Source organism: Nerophis ophidion, linkage group LG26 (assembly GCF_033978795.1).
Source record: "Nerophis ophidion isolate RoL-2023_Sa linkage group LG26, RoL_Noph_v1.0, whole genome shotgun sequence".
In the NCBI taxonomy this organism is placed as follows: Eukaryota; Metazoa; Chordata; class Actinopteri; order Syngnathiformes; family Syngnathidae; genus Nerophis; species Nerophis ophidion.
Genome location: NC_084636.1, coordinates 18,833,698 through 18,853,022, shown reverse-complemented (window position 1 = coordinate 18,853,022; position 19,325 = coordinate 18,833,698). Strand labels below are relative to the sequence as shown.

The window sequence follows — 19,325 nt, the reverse complement described above, 5'->3', positions numbered from 1 at the left end:
CTGATAGTCTTAAACTATAACTAGTAAATATGACGTTAAGTGACATCCCAGAAATTTTAGTTGAGTGTGGGAAAATTTTAACTAGATTATTTTAAGTCTGGCTTTATTTATGCACCTAATGCAAAAACTGGCCTTATTGTTTGTTGAAATATATTTATAAAAAATGCAACCAAAGAGAATACTCTAAATCAGTGGTGTCCAATCTTTGGCCCGCGTTGCCTGCCGGCGTCTTTAACTTGGCTTAATAAGGAATTTAGCGTGTGGAGTGTTTTCTTATTAATTTTAAATGGCTGAAGATTGCCTTAACTCTTAAATTGAATCTGTGTCTTGACAGGGTTTAGCTAAGTTTTGATTGAGACCTTATAACTCTAGACTTCATTTGAGAAATGAGATAATCTAACGCAAAACTAGGACAAGTCTGAGACTATTTTATTCAATTTCTGAGAAAGATCTTTCAGTAAACACCGTTTAACAATGTGATTTAGTCAAAAACTACAAGCGTAAGTGTAACCCACTTGGCCCAGTACCTGTTTTCCTGGCTGGGGCACAAACCTGGACACATCAAATGAGAGCGCTAGGTATAGGGCACCAATTATTACTATTAACTGTATTTCTAGCAAGAACTCTTAAGGTATCAGGTAGTGATGTGTACAAATGTACAAAGTAACTACTTGCTAGTGGACTTAGGCTATTCAACTGGCGACCCAGTGTCAAATTCGGCCCAGCAGTCACAGATACTTTTTTTTGCAGTAAATTTCTAAAAACACGAGCGCGCTTCTATTGTTTAGAGGAACTTTGAACAGTGGAAGATCCTTGAATTGGCATTTTAACCATCTAAAGGGCAGCATCCCTTGCGTTTTACACAACTGAAATTTGTAACTTGGATAAAATAAATAGCTTCAATTTTGACTACATACTGGGTGTTGGTTCTCACCATAGTGAAGGGAGGAGTCCAGCTCCTGGTCTTAAGCGTTATGAAACTGTGACCCCCAGAACAATTTAGTTAACCTATTCAGTGGCCTAGTGGTTAGAGTGTCCGCCCTGAGATTGGTAGGTTGGGCGTTCAAACTCCGGCCGAGTCATCCCAAAGACTATAAAAAAATGGGACCCATTACCTCCCTGCTTGGCACTCAGCATCAAGAGTTGGAATTGGGGGTTAAATCACCATAAATGATTCCCGAGCGCGGCACCACTGCTGCCCACTGCTTCCCTGACTTCCAAGGGGGTGATCAAGGGGATGGGTCAAATGCAGAGGACAAATTTCACCACACCTGGTGGGTGTGTGTGACAATCATTGGTACTTTAACTTAACTTTAACTTAGTTGAATAGCCTTGATTTCAGATCTCAAAAGCAACATGCAATGGTAAGGTAATGCAGAAGAGGCCTACCATTTTTCCTTGATCTCCTTTGCGACCCTGCTTTCCAATAATCCCGGGCACCCCCTTTAGGAGAAAAATGTACAACATGATTAATCACATTAATCAACACTTAAATGTTTTTTATTATTGGATACACAGTAGTCAGTATGCAAAATAGATTGTAGATATACTATTCACTGAAAACAGCTAAGCATATTAATGTTGTTTGAATGACAACGCAGATGAGTAGCAAGATATTTGTGTCTTGTCGGCAGTGAAGCATTGTGGTGGTAGTGTTATGGGCTAGGGCAGGGGTCGGCAACCTTTACCACTCAAATAGCCATTTTGACCCGTTTCACAAAGTAAAGAAAACAATGGGAGCCACATAACTCATTTGAAATTTATAATTAAATATAACTGCATACAGAGTTTTTTTTATGCTTTGTGCTATGTATAAACCAGGGGTCTCAGACATGTGGCCCGCACCTTAATATGAAAATGTAATGTTAGTGCAGCCCGCAAGTTTTATATGAATGCCGCTTGACAGCGTCACACCTGCCAAGCCTCCCAATTTTACCGGGAGACTCCCGAATTTCAGAGTAATTATTCTCTCGAATATACGCTGGTGTTCACCCAATGAACAATAATAAGGGCGTACAATGACAACACTACCGCTAGCGCCCTCTACAGCTTGTACAAATAGCTTGCCAGCCTAAAGAATTGTTTGACAAGGCTATTGCACACATACGTAAGAGACTGCAAGGCATCCTTATTCAACAGCAATACAGGACACACTGAGGGTGGCCGTTTAAACAACTTTAGCCCTCTTACTAATATGCGCCACACTGTGAACCCACACCAAACAAGAATGACAAACACATTTCAGGAGAACATCCGCAGTATAACACAACATAAACACGACAGAACAAATACCCAGAATCCCATTTATCCCTGACTCTTCCGGGCTACATTATACACCCAGCTACCCCAACTGGGCTAGGGCAACATAAGTGCTACCCACACTGTGGAGCTGCAGCTGATTCATTGGGAAACATTATTCCAATACTGGCTGTCACATATCTTTGAAAACATTTCTTCCAAGTGCCTTGCAAAGGAAGCCTTTTGGGTCTAGACCAAGGGTGTCCAAATTTATTGACTCGAGGGCAGCATTGGGCTAAAAATTTCTGGCCGAGGGCTAAAAGCCGACTTCATGTAAAGTAACTATGTATTAATACATCATATAAATTAATGATACATATATAAATATGCGTGTATAAAGTGTATGTATATATACATATATATCTCTGAAATCTCCTGATGATTGAGGGAACCCTTCATGAAACAGTTCTGTAGAGATGAAGTAGTCTTGTGATTTTTCCCACACATACATATATATATATATATATATATATATACATATATATATATATATATATATATATATATATATATATGCGGAACACTTCCTAAGAAGGATGCGGTGGAAAGCACACTTTTTCCTCCACCCTGAAACAAAAGGAACGCAAAAGGAAAGTTACGGATTCAAATCTACCAAGAACCCACCCACAGTCAAGGAATTAAAGGACTTTGAGAACGACATGCTCAAGATAATACAATCAGTCAAATTCAAGCCAGCCCGCAACCCATTTCTCACCAAGCTGAAAAATGACACGGAGCGCATCAAGAAAGTAAGCAACCTCATCATAGCCGCCGATAAAACCACAAACTTCTACAGAATGGACATACCAGAACATAACACTTTACTGGAGAAAAGCATTACCAATTCATACAAAAAAGCACAACCCTACACTTTACAGAACATCCACCTGGAAAACAAGCGGATCGCAACCGAACTGAATATTGAGGACAGGGTGGACGCCACAGCCAACAAGGAAGCCTTCATCACACTGAAGGACCACAAACCCAACTTCGCAAATAACCCAACATGCCGACTAATAAACCCAACTAAATCTGAAATAGGAAAAATCAGCAAAATAATCCTGGACAGAATCAACACAAAAATCAAGGACAAAACACCACTCAACCAATGGAGAAATACAGCAGCAGTAATCAAATGGTTTAACAACATCCAAGACAAACAACAACACAACTTTATCTCCTTCGAGATCGAAGAATTTTACCCTTCCATCACGCAAGACCTACTGACCCAAGAACTAGACTTCGCCTCGGACTACGACTCAATCACAGGCAACGAAAGAAACATCATCATCCACGCAAAGAACTCCATACTCATCCGCAACGGTACACCATGGCAAAAAAAGACTATTCAACATTTGACGTTACTATGGGGAGTTTTGATGGAGCAGAAACGTGTGAACTCGTTGGGAGTTTCCTCCTCTCCCAGCTTGCTAGCCTCAACCTGAACCTTGGTATTTACCGTGATGACGGACTGGCAGTGTGCCGTGCCTCGCCAAGGAGCAGCGAGAATACCAAGAAGCGCATATGCCAAATCTTCAAAGAGAACGGCCTACGGATCACGATTGAAGCCAACAAGCAAACCGTCAACTTCCTCGACGTCACTTTCAACCTGAGAAATAACAGCTACCAACCATTCACGAAACCCAACACAACACTCCAATACGTGCACCATGACAGCAACCACCCACCCACCACCACGAAAAGAATACCTACCGGAATTGATAAAAGGCTATCGATGCTGTCATCTAGCAAAGCCGAATTCGACCAAGCAACCCCTCCGTACCAGAAAGCACTTGATGAAAGCGGATACAACTTCACCCTCACCTATGAACCCACGCCAGGAAACCAACCAAAAAAGAGCAGAAAACGAAACAACATCATCTGGTACAATCCACCATTCAGCAAAAACGTCTCAAACAATATCTGCCACAAGTTCCTCACTCTGATCAGCAAACACTTCCCCAAAGGCAACACCCTAAGAAAAATATTCAACAAGAACAACATTAAATTGGGCTACATCTGTATGAATAACATACAACAAATCATTTCAAACCACAACAAAGCAATTGCAAAAGGACTGCCTACCCCCAGACTAAACGACTCTGAAACCAATAAGGAATGTAACTGTCGCAAGAAACCTGATTGCCCTCTCAACGGAGGGTGCTTACAAACATCAGTCGTTTACCAAGCAAAGGTAACACGCAAGGACATTAACACACGTACGTAGGATTAACCGAAGGAGCGTTTAAAACCCAATGGAATAATGACAAGGCCTCCTTTAGAAACCAGACTTTGCGGAATTCTACAGAACTCAGCAAGCACATTTCGAACCTCAAAGACAATAATGTTGAATATTCAATAACATGGCAAATCCTTGCATCCAGCACACCTTACAACAGTGGTAATAAAAGATGCAACCTATGCTTAAAAGAGAAACTGTTTATTATATATCATCCAGATCTATCATCCGTCAACAAGCGCAGTGAAATCATTTCAACATGCCGCCACAGACGGAAACACCTCCTAGGTAACTCATGAGCCAATCACCAAACCCTACGCCTGCCTGTACCCACCCACTCTGTGCCCTATATAAACCATTGTATGTGAATGCTTCCATTAAAATCTCCTGATGATTGAGGGAACCCCTCATGAAACAGTTCTGTAGAGATGAAGTAGTCCTGTGATTTTTCCCACACCTACATATACATGTATATATATTTATATATACACACACACACACACAGACATATACATACACACACATATATATATATATATATATATATGTATATATATAGATAGATAGATAGATAGATAGATAGATAGATAGATAGATAGATAGATAGATAGATAGATAGATAGATAGATAGATAGATAGATAGATATATATATATATATATATATATATACACACACACACATAGTGGTAGAAAATTGATGTGTATATATATATGTATGTGTATATATTTATATACATTTAATATGAATATTTATATTATATATAGTATATATGTATATATGTGTGTGTGTGTGTATACACACACACACACGCACACACACACACACGCACACACACACACACACACACACACACACACACAATGTATATGCAATATTTATATTTAAACAGCTCTGAAGTATGTGTACTTGTATATTTATAAATATGTGTAATGTAATTGAATATGCACGTAAATAAATTTCATATCGAAATCACTTCACTAACTTCAGTAGTTTTTTAAACATCATTTATTACAATTATGTGTGCTGTCTCAGAGTGATCACGTTTAAACAGATGTTTTTACACCTAACCCAGCTAATAATTTTGGTTCCCAAAACGTTGTGATTCTGTTAACCTGTTGGGAAATAATGTTACCTGAAGGGTGCATTTGGGTAGCTTTTCGGTTGCATATTGGTGTATACCGCAAACATCTTTTTGCTTCCCAAAAGTTACATGTTACGTTCTTTAAATGTTACCAAATGTTCTGCGATGGCAATGCTCTAGGTTTGTATATTAATTTCATACCAAATTGAAGAGGGATGTTCGACAAACATGTACAATTACAGTACACACTGTGGTAAAGCCATATTTTCGTGGGTAATCGGCAATACGCTGTTATATGGATGAACGCACACATGTACAGAATTAGACACATTATGACACTTTTTTTTTGCCACACCGCAATTTTGATTGTGACATAACAACAATATTTTGTACAACTATAGCATTTCAGCTTGCATTGATGAGAACAAGTTATAACAGACTGAACAACAACACATAACTTCAACTACTTCAACTTTAACACTCCCTCAACCCAACACACATCAGACCCTGGCAACAATGCAATATGAAGTATAACGATAAATTGTTGAATATTAAGACTGTGTGAAACCTCGACTCTACCTTGTTTACTTCCCTGACCAATCAGAAATATCAAGCAACTAAAAGCATAAATGCACCAAACATGGGGAAGTGTGGAGAGAGTGTTTTGCATATTACCCATCATGCACTAAAATGGATTCATAAAGGTTTAATTTGAAATAACATCAACGTGTTTTATAATGTCCACAAAATTCAATGAGCAGGAGGTTAATTATGTGGGACCGTGTTTTGACTTTATTTGTCGGTTTTATTTCATTAACACCATGAGTGGGGAATGTTGTTTAGATTGGGTTATATATATTGATGCTCTGCTAATTACCAATCTTAAACTTGTACGCAAATGATCAGCAAACTCATCTCAATAACATATGATTGCAAGTTGCAGTATAGTAAATTTTGTCTGGCTTCACTCCGCAGGCTAAACTGACTCTCGCCAGATCCTTGTCGTTCGCTGAGCTCCACACAAGGATTTGGGAGTTTTTAATAGGAGATGTATTTCAGAAGGCGGGGCCTTGCAAAAAAGTCATTGTATGTGATTGGATAAACCACTTGCTTGTTATCTTGAATGACGTTCTACTTCAACCACTCACATCGAAATCAACCCGTGACGATGATGAGAAGGGCGATGGGAAATCCAAACCCGGTCGGAAGAAGAGCCAAAACATCTTTGCCACCAATAAATGCCTTCAAAAACGTTCACAGTTCGTCTTTTAAATAATTAATATTAAATCGATGTCGCAAAACAGTTGAAATAGCAAAATTAATGTCAGCACACGACTCCTCGCTCCGTGCCACCATTGTTGTTTGAATCAAACAGTCCTTTCTGCGCTACGTCACTTTTATGAAATCCCAACCGGCGATACTGATTGGTTAATAATTTTTTGCCATATGGAAGGAGTTTGCAATGCCTTGTGTTTAGCTCAGCAAACTACAAAGGTCTGGCGATAGTCAGGTTACCCGCAGGCTGTTCTTCTTGTTAAACTTGTGATGTCTCTTGGGCCGCACTGACGACATCGGTGGGCTGTACTTGGCCAGCTGGCCTTAGTTTGGACACCCGAGGTCTAGACCTCTGTGTTCTGGGGCATATCATTTCAAGGCAGAAAGTGGCCTTTGTCATACTGTTTTAATAGAGTATTTGATAGATTAGATGTGTTACTTTGTTGTTGATTTAGTACAATACACAAATAATTATTCATCAATGTAAACAGATTAATATTTAATATACTCTTAGACAATTTCTACTTACAGATGGTCCTGCGTTTCCAGGAGGTCCACGAGATCCTGGAGGCCCCTTTACCTTCTGATATTAATCAAATAAACAAAAGATATGCAGGTAAACACAAGTGGGTAAACTTTCAACAAAGTTCAAGTTTTTTTTTCAAATAAATTTACTACCGGCCAGGAAGAAATTAACTTGATGTAGAATTTCTTCTTCTGTAAGAAAAAAAGAGCAATAAGTGTTTTATTAGTCTGCCAGCTCGGGTCACATTCACACTAAAGGTTTGTGTGTATTACAGTAAAACGTGCAAACCGGAAAGCGCACACAAAGTTAATCTATTAACTGGGTGCAGCAAGGATTGCGTCAGTTAAATTAGCAAAATAGCAAGTGCAAAGCACAATCCATTTAGTGTGATTGCCTTCATGCATTCTCTATGCATATTCTTAGAATGTGCAAAATACTGGGAGGACAAGATGCAAATTGTGCATATCGTGCTCAAAATGTGGTTAATAAAAGCTGAAACTCTTAATGGACGGTGTTTTTGTTCGTGGATATTTAGCATTTTTTAAAAACTGGCACAGTTTTACGCACAAATGGCTGTGGTCATTGTGACGAGAAGGAAGTGATTAGTTTAATCACATGCAATTTTTATTTTCTTTGCTGCTGCAGCTGTTCCATATACTATAATATTGGACATGATAATTGGGATTTGTTATATATTGTATATATTATATAATAATATAATATATTTGAATGTATTACATACTGTATATATAATATGTAAATATTATATATATGTTATATCATATATTGCTACCATGGTACATTTTTAGTCTACTTTCTTCCTTTTGTTTTTGCCCTCTTTTGGTGCTCTTGTGTGCATTATCCTTTCCATCTTTTGTAACCGAGCGCCTGTGTAGAACAATTTCCCTAGGGGATCAATATAGTTCGTCTTAGTCTAAGTCTAAATGAGAGAGAGAAGATTCTTACATACCGTATTTCCCTAAATAGCCAACGGGGCGCTAATTAATTCTAAACCTTTTCTCACTCCTGCACTTATTCAAGGCATGCGGTAATAGTAAGCAGGCGCTAATAATTGTAAAACCTCTTCTCACCCCTGCGCTTACCAATGGCATGCTGTACAAAAATTGAGTGTGATAAAGAAAATATAATTAAAATTCTTCAGCGGCCGCAGCCCGGTGGTTGGGGTCCACTGTTCTACAACATGTCATTGCGCCCACCTTTGCACCATGCTATCTGCGTGCCAGTAGGACGCATGCATTTCAATGCTTCTCATACGAGATTGCAATGCATACTTGGTCAACAGCCATACGGTTCACACTGATGCTTGTGATATAAACAACTTTAACACTCTTACTAATATGTGCCACACTCTGTGAACCCAGACCAAACACATTTCTGGAGAATATTGGCTCTGTAACATTCCAATGCATCCATGACTCTTGGCTATATTATACACACGCCCCAACCCCGCCCACCTCAAACCGACGCACGGAGGGCGGGTGGGGGTGGGGGTGGGGGGTGGGGGGGTATGGTGCTAGCGGGTGTATAATATAGCCAAGAGTCATGGATGCATTGGAATTCTGGGTAATTCTTATGTTGCGTTTATAATGTGTTACAGAGCCAATGTTCTCCAGAAATGTGTTTGGTGTGGGTTCACAGAGTGTGGCGCATATTAGTAAGAGTGTTAAAATTGTTTTATATCACAACCATTAGTGTGATCTGTATGGCTGTGGAACAAGACCCCTGGTTTACACATAGTAAAAGCAAAAAAAAAAATGTATTCCGCCATTTTGAAAATGATGGCAAGGAAAGTGTCACTCGTGACGTCACGAATTTGACCCAGCGGTAAAAGTAAGCATGCGCTTATGAATTTGGGGAGCGAGGTTTACCTGGCAGTAAATCAAGGCAGGCGCATATTACTTGCCCAGCGGCTATTCAAGGAAATACGGTTTGTCAACATATTTGGACTTTCTGAAATTTTAGAGACATCATCTATCCAGAAAAGCAAGTGGAGATGCTGGATGACTTAAGGGCTGTCCCAAATGTTGAATGCTACGTCACGCAGGCGCATTGCCGATGAGTGGGTCTAATCAGGTCTCTTTTCATACAAAAGGCGCACCAGATTAAAAGGCGCATTAAAGGGGTCATATTATGATCCATCCATCCATCCATACACCCATCCATTTTCTACCGCTTATTAAAAGGCGCATTAAAGGGGTCATATTATGATCCATCCATCCATCCATACACCCATCCATTTTCTACCGCTTATTCCCTTCGGAGTCGCGGGGGTTGCCGGAGCCAATCTCAGCTACAATCGGGTGGAAGGCGGGGTACACCCTGGACAAGTCGCTACCTCATCACAGGGCCAACACAGATAGACAGACAACATTCACACTCACATTCACACACCAGGGCCAATTTAGTGTTGCCAATCAAACTATCCCCAGTTGCATTTCTTTGGAGGTGGGCACATGGTATTTTACTGAATTTAAAACACTATCTTGTGGTCTACATAACATAACATGTAAAGGTGGTTATTTTCTCAAAATGTCGTATAGATTATGTTTTACAGATCATCTTCAAGTCGCTTTCCGACAGTCGCTTCAGGATGCACTGTTATGTGGGTGGTCTTGTTTACGTGGTTCATCTTCGACAGGAGTGGAAAAAGTGTCAAAAGATGGAGCTAACTGTTTTAATGACATTCAGACTTTACTTATATCAATAACGAAGTAGCATCTTCTCATCCGTGGCTCAATAATGCAACATCAAATGCGTCCCGTGAAAAAACAACCGACTGGAACCCTCTAATAACTAAAGTTCCTTGGGTGAATCATGTGAACCCACGACAGTTTTTAGCGCTTTAATAGCTAGTGTACTGACAGATATAAGTAAGAACTTTACGCTACTTTATATTAGAAATGGCAATAGCGGAGGATGAATGCCACATAAGTACGTAGAAAAAAAGAAGAAGCTTATCGACTACAGTGTCCACACGGACTACAATGGCGGACGTGCGCAAATTTTCAGTATTTATGCAGATCCCATATACAGATTTGCAGGTACCAGATGGTAAAAAAAGTTGGTTTTGCATAGCATTGCGAAAGAAAACACAAGGTAGTATTTCTGCTAATGGGTTCCACGTCCTTATAATAATACTCATATTTTTAATGCGCCGACAATGCATTAAACGGTGCGGTTTCATAACGGTGCGGTTTCATAACTTAGCAAAGTCATACTAAAAAACATTTTGACAGATTTTTGAGCGCCGCATATAAAGTTTTGGTGTTGTTTAATAGCATATCTCTTATGTGTGACTGCCATCTACTGGTCACACTTATTACACCATGTACCAAATATAATGGACCACAACCAGAATTATGCTGTACATTAGGCGCACTGTCAATGTTTGAGAACATTTAAGGATTTTAATTGCGCCTTACAGTCGGAAAAATACGGTAAGTACGGTGCATTTAATTCCCGCACACACAGGACACAATCAATTCCACAAAACACCCTTCATACATTTATTTTGCTCAACTCTACAAATTACGCAGAACATCGCTATAATTTTGCTTTTGCACTTGTTATCAATTGCGCACGCAGTCACGGTAGGTCACTCATAGAACCTGCAATTTTACAGTTTGCACACTCTATTTAGTGCTTGTTACTTGGGATCTTAGTAGATCAGGCTCTAACAGGCCAGTAGTCAAACCTTGAACGCCTCCCACTCTTCATCAGATGTTTTAAATACAATAATAGCAGGCATCCCAGGTGGACCAAAGGGGCCGATGTATCCAGTCTGTCCAGTTCTTCCCATCACACCCGGGTAGCCCTGAGAGGAACAAAACATAATTTTTTGCCTCTGACAAATGTTTCCTGTTATGAGCAAATACAAAAGTTGTACACTGTATATGATATGTATGATGTATATATTTGATGATTTGATTTCAGAGGAGCTGATTTGACAATCAACTTTGCAGTCCAAACGCTGGACATTGAACCTCCCTCCTATCTTTGCGAGAGCGATAAGTGTCAAGTACCTAATGCCTCTAGCATACAGCGGATGTTTTAGGAAGATGTTCCGAGATGGGGACATGGAGCCCTTTGGGACGTACTACTGCTGAACTGCGATAGTATGTAGCAGTTACCAGTTTGCTCAGGCAGAAGGCCTTCCTTACAGCTACCCTCTGGCAAAGGTAATGATCCTTTCGCAGGTTCATCTACGGAGACCTTGATAAGATTTTTCCTTAATCTAGATCAGGGCTCTCTAACCCGTCGCTCTCTAGCTACCAGTAGGTCTCCAGTCCTAGAATTGTGACGCATTGTTATGCATCGCTATCTAAAACAGCTACTTTATGCTCGCCGAAGGATCGAGTCTTTTGAATGGCTCTTTAAGTTGAAAAATTAAAAATTATAAAATTTGCACAGTAGTATACAATTGAGACTGGGAATCGGTTCTTAAAGTTCAGATCTGGGTATATTAAGGCCTTAAACTTTTCAATCTGGCCCGCCTGACATTACCAAATATTTTTTTTAGATCATTAAGATGGAAACTGTAGCTGCCATTCTGATGTGCAGTGATATTTTCAAACGACTGTAAGTCTTGAACTACACAAAGTATTTCAATGGTTGGAACTTGCGTTTTTACATGATATACTAGTTACTATGGTAATTTAATTAGTTACTCTGGTAATGTAAGTCACAGCAGCTCAGATGAGGCACCAAGCAGTGTGGGTTGGGAGCGTTTCCACAGAGTGTTTCCAAAGCGGTCAGCCTGAAATGCGGGTGTCAGGGACAGACGCGGAAGGAGATATTTACAAGAAATTTCTAAAGTTTAGTGATTCAGCAGCTGTATCAGATTGTAGGTGTTTTCTTTTACCCTTCTCGTTTAAATTTTGCTGTGTTTTTTGCATTTTTGTTGTATATGTAAAATATGTCGATCGAGAGGGGGATGTGACGTTTATATGTTTTAAATATTTAGTGTTTTATCGTTCATAGTTAATATTGTAAATCCCACATTCTTTATTTTCAAGCTCTAGTACATTCTCATTCAGTAATTTTTTTTCAATTCCATTCCATTTTTTCAGGTGGTCTGTCATAACGTTTTCGCATTCAATCAGACATTATTGTGAGGCTTTGTATTAAAAATCTGACATACTGGCCCCCAGACACATTTTTTTCTCTAAATTTGGCCCCCAAGTCAAAATAATTGCCCTGGCCTGACTTAGCTAGATGTTCAAAAACATGTACGTTCATGAGCGTCACATTCCTAAACCATAAAGATGAACTAAAGGCCACATTGGCAAGCGAGATACATCAACAAAGTTACAACTGCCGTTTTCAGGATGTAAGTAGAGGCATTACTTCAACATCATTGATGTAAAATAATATACAAGTGAAGTGTACAATATGTTGTTATCCCAATTATTTAATCAATTACAATCTTCACGCTGCGCAGGGTGGAAAACCTGTTGTGTGCGCGCGTCTGCAAGAGAGCCTGATGTCTCGTGTGCCGTGGGAGATTATGTAATTTCACCTATATGGGGGTTAAAAATATTTTTCGGAAACCAGTAATTATAGTCTGCAAATGATGTGCTGTTTTGAGTGTCGGCGCTGTCTAGAGCTCGGCAGAGTAACAGTGTAATACTCTTCCATATCAGTAGGTGGCAGCCGGTAGCTAATTGCTTTGTAGATGTCGGAAACATCGGGAGGCTGCATGTAGGTAAAAAGGTACCTAATTTTTAAAACAAAAGTAAACAAAAGGTGAGTGCCCCTAAGAAAAGTAATTGAAACTTAGGGAAGGCTATGCAGAATGAAACTAAAACTGAACTGGCTGCTAAGTAAACTAAAACAGAATGCTGGACGACAGCAAAGACTTACTGTGGAGCAAAGACTGCGTCCACAATGTACATCCGAACATAACATGACGAATCAACAATGTCTCCACAAAGAAGGATAAAAACAACTCAAATCTTCTTGATTGGTAAAACAAAGTAGATGCGAGAAATATCGCTCAAAGGAAAACATGAAAATGAAAAAAATTGCATTATTGTCTTTATTTTTAACAAAAATCTTATGGTGTGGCGGAACAGTACTTTTCAGAGGCGGTATGGTACTGAATATGATTCATTAGTATTGCGGTACTATACCAATACTTGTATACTGTACAACCCTACAAGTTACTATGGTAATATACGTCACAGCAGGTCAGACGAGGCACCAAGCAGTGTGGGTGGGAAGCGTTTTGACAGGGACAGACGCGGAAGGAGATTTTTACAAGAGTTATAAAGCTTAGTGATTAATCAGATTGCAGGTGGGTTTATGTTTTACCCTTTGCGTTCATATTTCGCTGTGTTTGTTGCATTTGGCTTGATTATAAAATATGTTAATTGAGAGGGGGGGGGGGTGACGTTCATATGTTCTCAATATTCAGGGTTTTATCTTTCATAGAAAACATTTAAATTCCATTCTGTTTTTAAAGCAGTCTGTCATAACATTTTTAGCATTCAATTAGACTTTATTGTAAGGTTTTGAATTAGTTTTCCTAAAATAACATACCCTGCCTTCCGCCCGATTGTAGCTGAGATAGGCGCCAGCACCCCCCGCGACCCCGAAAGGGAATAAGCGGTAGAAAATGGATGGATGGATGGAACATATACCGGCCCCCAGACACATTTTTTTCTCTAAATTTGACCCCTGAGTCAAAACATTTGCCCAGGCCTGGTTTAAAGTCATATCCAACAATTGCGACAACGACTTTTTACTGTCAACTGAGTTTGTTTTTTTAATGTCTGCTGGTTGTGTGCCTCCGGATTTTTTCAACGCAAAAAAAGGGGCTTTGGCTCAAAAAAAGGTTGAAAACACTGCTCTAAGGAGCAGAGGGTTAGCATGCTCGAGCTAATGCCCAGACAGATCTCTAATTACTGCCATGTGATATCGCGCTACGCCTTTATCAAGAACTCCACGTCCATGGGCATGATATGGCACTCAATTTGCTTCCATTTTGGCTTCCACTGCACTCCCACCCATTTCATTAATGTTCATGTCACTGGTTTCATTTTATATCAGATAGATGTATTAATTTAACTGTTGCAAGTTACTTACATGTGGTGGCACCTCATCTTTAGAAATGTTGCCAGGTATTTCCTGGTGTTGCGAGGTTGATGATGTCATCACAGACTAGTGGTTCTCAAATGGGGATACGCGTACGCATGGCAAGGGGTAAGTGAGATTTTTTTTAAATATTCTTAAAATAGCAACAATTCAAAAATCCTTTATAAATATATTTATTGAATAATACTTCAACAAAATATGAATGTAAGTTCATAAATTGTGAAAAGAAATGCAACGATTCAGTGTTGACAGCTATATTTTTTTGTGGACATGTTCCATAAATATTGATGTTAAAGATTTATTTTTTTGTGAAGAAATGTTTAGAATTAAGTTCATGACTCCAGATGGATCTCTATTACAATCCCCAAAGAGGGCACTTTAAGTTGATGATTACTTCTATGTGTAGAAATCTTTATTCATAATTGAATCACTTGTTTATTTTTCAACAAGCTTTTAGTTATTTTTATATATATTTTTTCCAAATAGTTAAAAAAAGACCACTAAAAATTAGCAATATTTTGCACTGTTATACAATTTAATAAATCAGAAACCGATGACATAGTGCTGTATTTTACTTCTTTATTTCTTTTTTTTAACCAAAAATGCTTTGCTCTGACTAAGGGGTATTTGAATTAAAAAAATGTTCACAGGGGGTACATCACTGAAAAAATGTTGAGAACCACTGTTATAGATGACATCAGATCATACCAACTCACAGGGGGTAGTTGGTTTTCTATTTAGATCAGGGGTCTCAAACTCCAGCCTCACCCAGACGTAGAGTCTGGGTGAGGCCGCAAGAAAAGATTTCTTAAAAAGATGTTGCATACTCCCTCAGCATGTATAATGACGTTTCAAATTGTATTCCTTGTGCACCGCAACTTTCTCTGTGCAAATAAGACACGTCGGGGTACCCCTGTGCTCAACAAAGAAATAATGCATCTCAAAAGATGGAGCTAACTGTTTTAATGACATTCAGACTTTACTTATATCAATAACAAAGCAGCATCTTCTCATCCGTGGCTCAATAATGTCACATCAACACCGGAAATGTGTCTCGTGAAAAAACGTCCGACTGGAACCCTCTAATAACTAAAGTTCCTTGGGTGAATCATGTAAACCCACGACAGTTTTTAGCGCATTGATAGCTAGTTTAATGACAGATATAGGTAAGAACTTTACGCTACTTTATATTAGAAATGACAACAGCAGAGAATGAATGCCACATAAGAACGTAGAAAAAAAGAAGAAGCTTATCGACTACGACGTCCCCACTGACCACAATGGCAGATGCGCGCAAATTTTCAGTATTTATGCAGGTCTCAAATACAGATTTGCAGGTACTGGAAGGTAAAAAAAGTTGGTTTTGCATTAGGTAATAGTTCTGCTAATAGGTGCCACGTCCTTATAATAATACTCATATTTTTAATGCGCCGACAATCCATTAAATGGTGCGGCTTCATAGCTTACTAAAGTCGTACTAAAAAACACTTTTCCTGGAATTGTCCTTGAATATCACTAACCCTTCTCTTCACTGCAGGCTTTGAAAAAGACATGTTTGGGGTTGTGGAATATATTTTGTATTCAGCCGACGCACGGAGAATATTGTTTTTATGTGTGTCGTTCCACTTTTCCTCCCTACAGCAACACGGTGGTCGAAAGATAATAGCCGGGAAAGTACCGGGATAGCGAGCGCAAAAAAAAGGGAAGGCTCCCGGAGTGTTTTCCGTTGTCATATAGAGATATACTATGTAGTGTTCATTGTGTGAGGCAATGCAAATTAAACAATAAAAAAAAAAAAAAAATAGCGGTTTGAATTGGTCAAGGTTATCGGGGACTGTTATTACTGGCGGACAGGTGTCGCGGTGTGACAGCAGCCAGGCACGTAAGAAAACCCTAGTCTCCATGGCAACGTCTCTCTCCCTTTCACTCATTTGCCGCTTTTCCAGTAACGCAGGGGTAGGCAACCCGGAACGTTGAAAGAGCCCTTTTGGACCCAAATAACACAACGCTGTCAAGCGCCATTCATATAAAACTTGCGGGCCGCACTAACATTAAACTTTCACATTAAGGTGGGGGCCGCAAAATAACGTCAATATATGTAAACTGTGTCAATCTGCTGTACAATATGCGTGTGTCTGGGTCCTATTTTTAGGAACACTAATACAAAAACTCACAATAATGTCTGATTGAAAGCTAAAGAGGTTATGACAAACCGCCTCAAAAAACGGAAAGGAAATTTACATTTTCAATTGAGTGAGACACCCAGAAGGTACATGACAATAATGTGGGAATTACGATATTAATTATGAACAATAAAACACAGAATATTGAGAAAATATGAAGCTCACACCCCATCTCGATCGACATTATTTACAAACAAGCAAAACGCAACAACAATGCAATAAACACGGCATTCGCGAAGGGGAAAAAAACCCCACCTATAATCTGATATATCACTTTACTTGCATAACTTTGTTGTAAAAATCTCCGTCCCTGTCTGTCCGTGACATCCGCCTTTCAGGCTGGACGCTCTGGAAACACTCTGTGGAAACACTCTGTGGAAACAAACCGCGCCCACACTGCTTGGTGCCTCATCTGAGCTGCTGTGATTTAGATTACCATAGTAACTAGTATATCATGTAAAAGGGCAGATTCCAACCATTGAAATACTTTGTATAGTTCAAGACTTACAGTCATTTGAAAACATCTCTGCACATCATAATGGAAGCTACAGTTTCCATCTTAAAGATCTAAAAAAAATATTTGGGAATGTCCAGTAGGCCTGATTGAAAAGCTTAACGGGCTACATGCGGCCCTCAGGCCTTAATTTGCCCAGGTCTGATATAAACCGATGTTCTATTAACAACACTTACTTTGTCCCCTTTTGGTCCTGGAAGCCCTGTTAGACCTGGTGGACCTTGTAAGCCCTGGAGAAAGTTGGATTCAAAATATTTTGTAATTGCACTTTGTGAAATTATCCAATGTATCAACAACATAATTAACAAATATAACATCAGTATTATTAAACCATATATCCATCCATCCATTTTCTACCGCTTATTCCCTTTTAAATCAATTAATACCAATTAATTCATGATACAATTAATACCAATTAATTCATGATACAATAAATTACTCATACTCTTTGTGTAATAAGGTGTATCTTTAAAGGAGAACTGCATTTTTTTGCGAATTAAGCCCATCATTCACAATCCCTGTGTGAGTCAAGAACACAGTAATCTCTCAGAGCGCAGAGCAACTGTCACTATTTCTGATAACAATTACTAAGTGTGGCACACATTGTAAGAGCTAAAAATGACTACTTTGGGACAAATGAACCTCCAGAACCTTATATTTTTGGGAATGAATATAAGCAGGATGAGCTACAATTTTTGGAAGCTGAGTGCTAAACAGATCCATTTTTAGTAAAACACTAAAAACGTCATGCAGCACCACTGCTAAAGTAGAAACACAAAATAGTAAAATAACCAAACCGTCCCTTACAACGTCTGCTCTCACTGGCATGCTGACTGATAGGATGGATCTATACAGTACAGGCCAAAAGTTTGGACAAACCTTCTCATTCATAACACAACTAATGGTCCCAACCCCATTGATAAAGCAATCCATTCCACTAATCAACCATGACAAGGCACACCTGTGAAGGGAAAACCATTTCAGGTCACTACCTCTTGAAGCTCGAGAGAATGCCAGGAGTGTGCAAAGCAGTAATCAGCGCAAAGGGTGGCTATTTTGAATTAAACTAAAATAGAAAACGGGTTTTCTGTTATTTCACCTTTTTTTGTTAAGTACATAAAGTGGGGCAAAAAGTATTTAGTCAGCCACCGATTGTGCAAGTTCTCCCCACTTAAAATGATGAAAAAGGTCTGTAATTTTCATCATAGGTACACTTCAACTGTGAGAGACAGAATGTGAAAAAAAATCCAGGAATTCACATTGTAGCAATTTTAAAGAATTTATTTGTAAATTATGGTGGAAAATAAGTATTTGGTCAACCATTCAAAGCTCTTACTGATGGAAGGAGGTTTTGGCTCAAAATCTCACGATACATGGCCCCATTCATTCTTTCCTTAACAGGGATCAATCGTCCTGTCCCCTCAGAAGAAAAACAGCCCCAAAGCATGATGTTTCCACTCCCATGCTTCATGGTAGGTGTGGTGTTCTTGGGATGCAACTCAGTATTCTTCTTCCTCCAAACACGACGAGTTGAGTTTTTACCAAAAAGTTCTATTTTGGTTTTATCTGACCACATGACATTCTCCCAATCCTCTGCTGTATCATCCATGTATCCATTTTGGTATAAACTCAACTCATCGTGTTTGGAGGAAGAAGAATACTGAGTTGCATCCCAAGAACACCACACCTACTGTGAAGCATGGGGGTGGAAACATCATGCTTTGGGGCTGTTTTTCTGCTAAGGGGACAGGACGATTGATCCGTCTTAAGGAAAGAATGAATGGGGCCATGCATCGAGAGATTTTGAGCCAAAACCTCCTTCCATCAGTGAGAGCTTTGAACGGTTGACCAAATACTTATTTTCCACCATAATTTACAAATAAATTCTTTAAGATTGCTACAATGTGAATTCCTGGATTTTTTTTCACATTCTGTCTCTCACAGTTGAAGTGCACCTTAGATTAAAATGACAGACCTCTGTCATCATTTTAAGTGGGAGAACTTGCACAATCAGTGGCTGACTAAATACTTTTTTACCCTACTGTAACTCCACGTGTTCATTCAGATTTTGATGTCTTCAGTGACAATCCA

At 39.2% G+C, this 19,325-nt stretch overlaps 1 protein-coding gene across 1 annotated transcript in view; it reads right to left on the bottom strand.

The window, feature by feature from the left end:
- si:dkey-21p1.3 (collagen alpha-1(I) chain) overlaps positions 1–19,325 on the bottom strand; it is a 99,361-nt gene that overhangs the window by 71,045 nt on the left and 8,991 nt on the right. The window contains exons 3-7 of the mRNA XM_061887784.1: positions 17,411–17,464; positions 11,137–11,256; positions 7,574–7,612; positions 7,425–7,478; positions 1,390–1,443 (exon numbers count right to left, since the gene is read on the bottom strand). Of these exons, the coding sequence (XP_061743768.1) occupies positions 1,390–1,443; positions 7,425–7,478; positions 7,574–7,612; positions 11,137–11,256; positions 17,411–17,464 (321 nt within the window). The remainder of the gene's footprint in view (positions 1–1,389; positions 1,444–7,424; positions 7,479–7,573; positions 7,613–11,136; positions 11,257–17,410; positions 17,465–19,325) is intronic.